The sequence below is a fragment of the Monoraphidium neglectum genome (assembly GCF_000611645.1).
Source record: "Monoraphidium neglectum strain SAG 48.87 unplaced genomic scaffold scaffold01876, whole genome shotgun sequence".
NCBI classification, from domain to species: domain Eukaryota; kingdom Viridiplantae; phylum Chlorophyta; class Chlorophyceae; order Sphaeropleales; family Selenastraceae; genus Monoraphidium; species Monoraphidium neglectum.
The window spans coordinates 9,831-11,920 of record NW_014011752.1 but is presented as its reverse complement, the minus strand read 5'-3'; the positions used below and the strand labels follow the sequence as shown (position 1 = coordinate 11,920).

Here is a 2,090-nt window from a genome sequence, read left to right as displayed (position 1 = left end):
TCTCGCAAGAGTTGATGCGAGTAATGTTTTATAACCGCGCAGATAGGGCTCTGGTACATTGTGATTTGCCGGCACTGAGATCACCGTGATCGGGATTCACCGCGCGACCATATGGGCATCTCCGGGGGCCACGCGCCCGCTGAAGAGGCCAACGGCATCACAATGCATGCACTCAGCGAAGCCTCGGGCTGTGGCGAGCCGCCCCAAGTAAGGAGCATCCAGCCTCCCCCAGGTCAGCAAAGCGCCATGCGGCCTTCGCCCTTTGACCCCGATGCGCCGCGCGTGCTGTCACCAATGGGGTGGCTCCACCGCTACGTGCGCCAGCGATGGCGGGGGCGCTTCCTGCTCTTTGTGGAGGACCTGATGCCCGAGCGCGCGCCATATGGGGCTGCGGCCGAGGATGAGCGCTGCGGCACGGGTGACGACGTCGCCAGTACCCCATCGCTCGAGGTGGTGCAGCAAAGCGCATTCCGCCTGGAGGGCCCGCAGGACGACGAGCTGGGGGATGAGCCCAGGTAAAGGGCTGGTGGGGGAGGGGCCCTCTGCGGAGCTGGGCCCGGTGGGTCGGTTGCGATTGGGCTGCGTCAGTTGGCGGCAGTTGTGCACACTCGTGCGGCAACCATGCCGTACATGACGCACCCATCCTACTCCCTGCTGCATCTGAACAACCGCGCTTTTTGTCACCATCATCACCGACCATCATCTGACATTCTCGGGCTTTATCATGCATCACCGCCCGCCCCTGCCCAGGTACCGCGCCCTCCTGTCTGGTGTCGAGTGCTGCGCGGTGCTGCCAGACGGCCGTGAGCGCAAGGTGGCTTGCGATGAGACCTTCACGGGGCTTGGCGTGACGCGCCGCCAGGCGGAGCAGGCGGCTGCGGGGCTGGCGCGCGACTGGTTTGTGGCGCAGGGCCTGTGGGACCCCAACACTGTGGAGGGGCCCCCGCCCCCAAATATCAGCCTGGTGAGCTGCGGCGCTGGCAAGAGGAGGGGTAGTGTTCAGGATACGTAGCAGGCATTTGGTGGAGGCAACTGGCGTTATGCGCGATGTCACGAGTTGATAGAGAACGGTCTGGCCAGCCAGGCGCGCCATTCCACTTTTCCTCCCCAGTCGCTGTCCTGGTGCCCTCTCTGCTTGCCCATGCAGACGCGCGTGGCCAATCGGCACCGCGTGCAGTCTCGGCTGCGCGATGAGTCCAACCCCCTGGCTTTCCTGGACCTCACCCTGGGGGCAGGCAGGGGTGCGCGTTGGGCAGCAGGGCCGCGTTGCGCAGGCAGGTCGCTCTGTGTTAGTTGTTGCTTCGAGGGGTTGGCAGGAGCACATATTCATCACATGCTGACCATGCATCCGCTTGGGTGCAAGACAATATGGCAAGTCAACCAAATCAACTTCCCGCCCTGCTCCCTCCCCTCAAATTGCTTTGACGAGTGGGCCCCTGAATTCACACTCCTGCCCCCACCCATATTTCTGCATGGCCGCCCCACCCACCCCAGTGCACCGTGTTGTGCTGGAGCTGTTCAACCACACAGAGCCGCTGGTACGGCAGGAAGAAGGCCGCAAGCTCGAGCTGGGGCCGGTGACCTGCTTGCCCAAGGCCAGCGCTTGATAAAACTGCTCACTGCTTATTAAATGCGACATAGTTGTTGGCGGCATTCGGCAAGTCAGAACCATTTCCACCGCCGCCCATCCCACCCAGGGCGCGGCTTGCTTTATGCAGATGCTGCATGGCGCCGCCGAGTCGCCGCAACAGCAGGCAGCAGCACGCTCCAACGAAGGGGGCGCGGCGCCGCTGACGGCGCCGCCCGGGGCGTTTGGCGGATCAGGCGTAATTGGCGCTGAGTTTGGCTGCATCCTGCCAACCCTGCTGATGGCGGTGGGCGGGACCCCTGAGAACGCCCTCGAGATTGCGGGTGGGCCTCACTGATTGTTTGAAATGGCATGTGTGTGCGTGGACGCACGCGGGCCCGCGCACACGCGTGTGTGCGTGCATGCGTGCGTGCGTGCGTGCGCGTGCGTGCGTGTGTGCGTGTGTGTGTGTGTGTGTGTGTGTGTGTGTGTGTGTGTGTGTGTGTGTGTGTGTGTGTGTGTG

The 2,090-nt window shown here is 63.6% G+C and overlaps 1 protein-coding gene across 1 annotated transcript; it reads left to right on the top strand.

Annotated features, from left to right (window-relative positions):
• Positions 1–246: 246 nt before the first annotated feature.
• On the top strand, positions 247–1,925 carry MNEG_9270 (hypothetical protein; the record flags this gene model as incomplete). The annotated part of the gene is made up of 5 exons (XM_014042261.1): positions 247–515; positions 751–964; positions 1,148–1,241; positions 1,495–1,577; positions 1,698–1,925. The coding sequence occupies 5 exons, from the start codon at positions 247–249 to the stop codon at positions 1,923–1,925; spliced, it is 888 nt and encodes a 295-aa protein (XP_013897715.1).
• Positions 1,926–2,090: the final 165 nt, after the last annotated feature.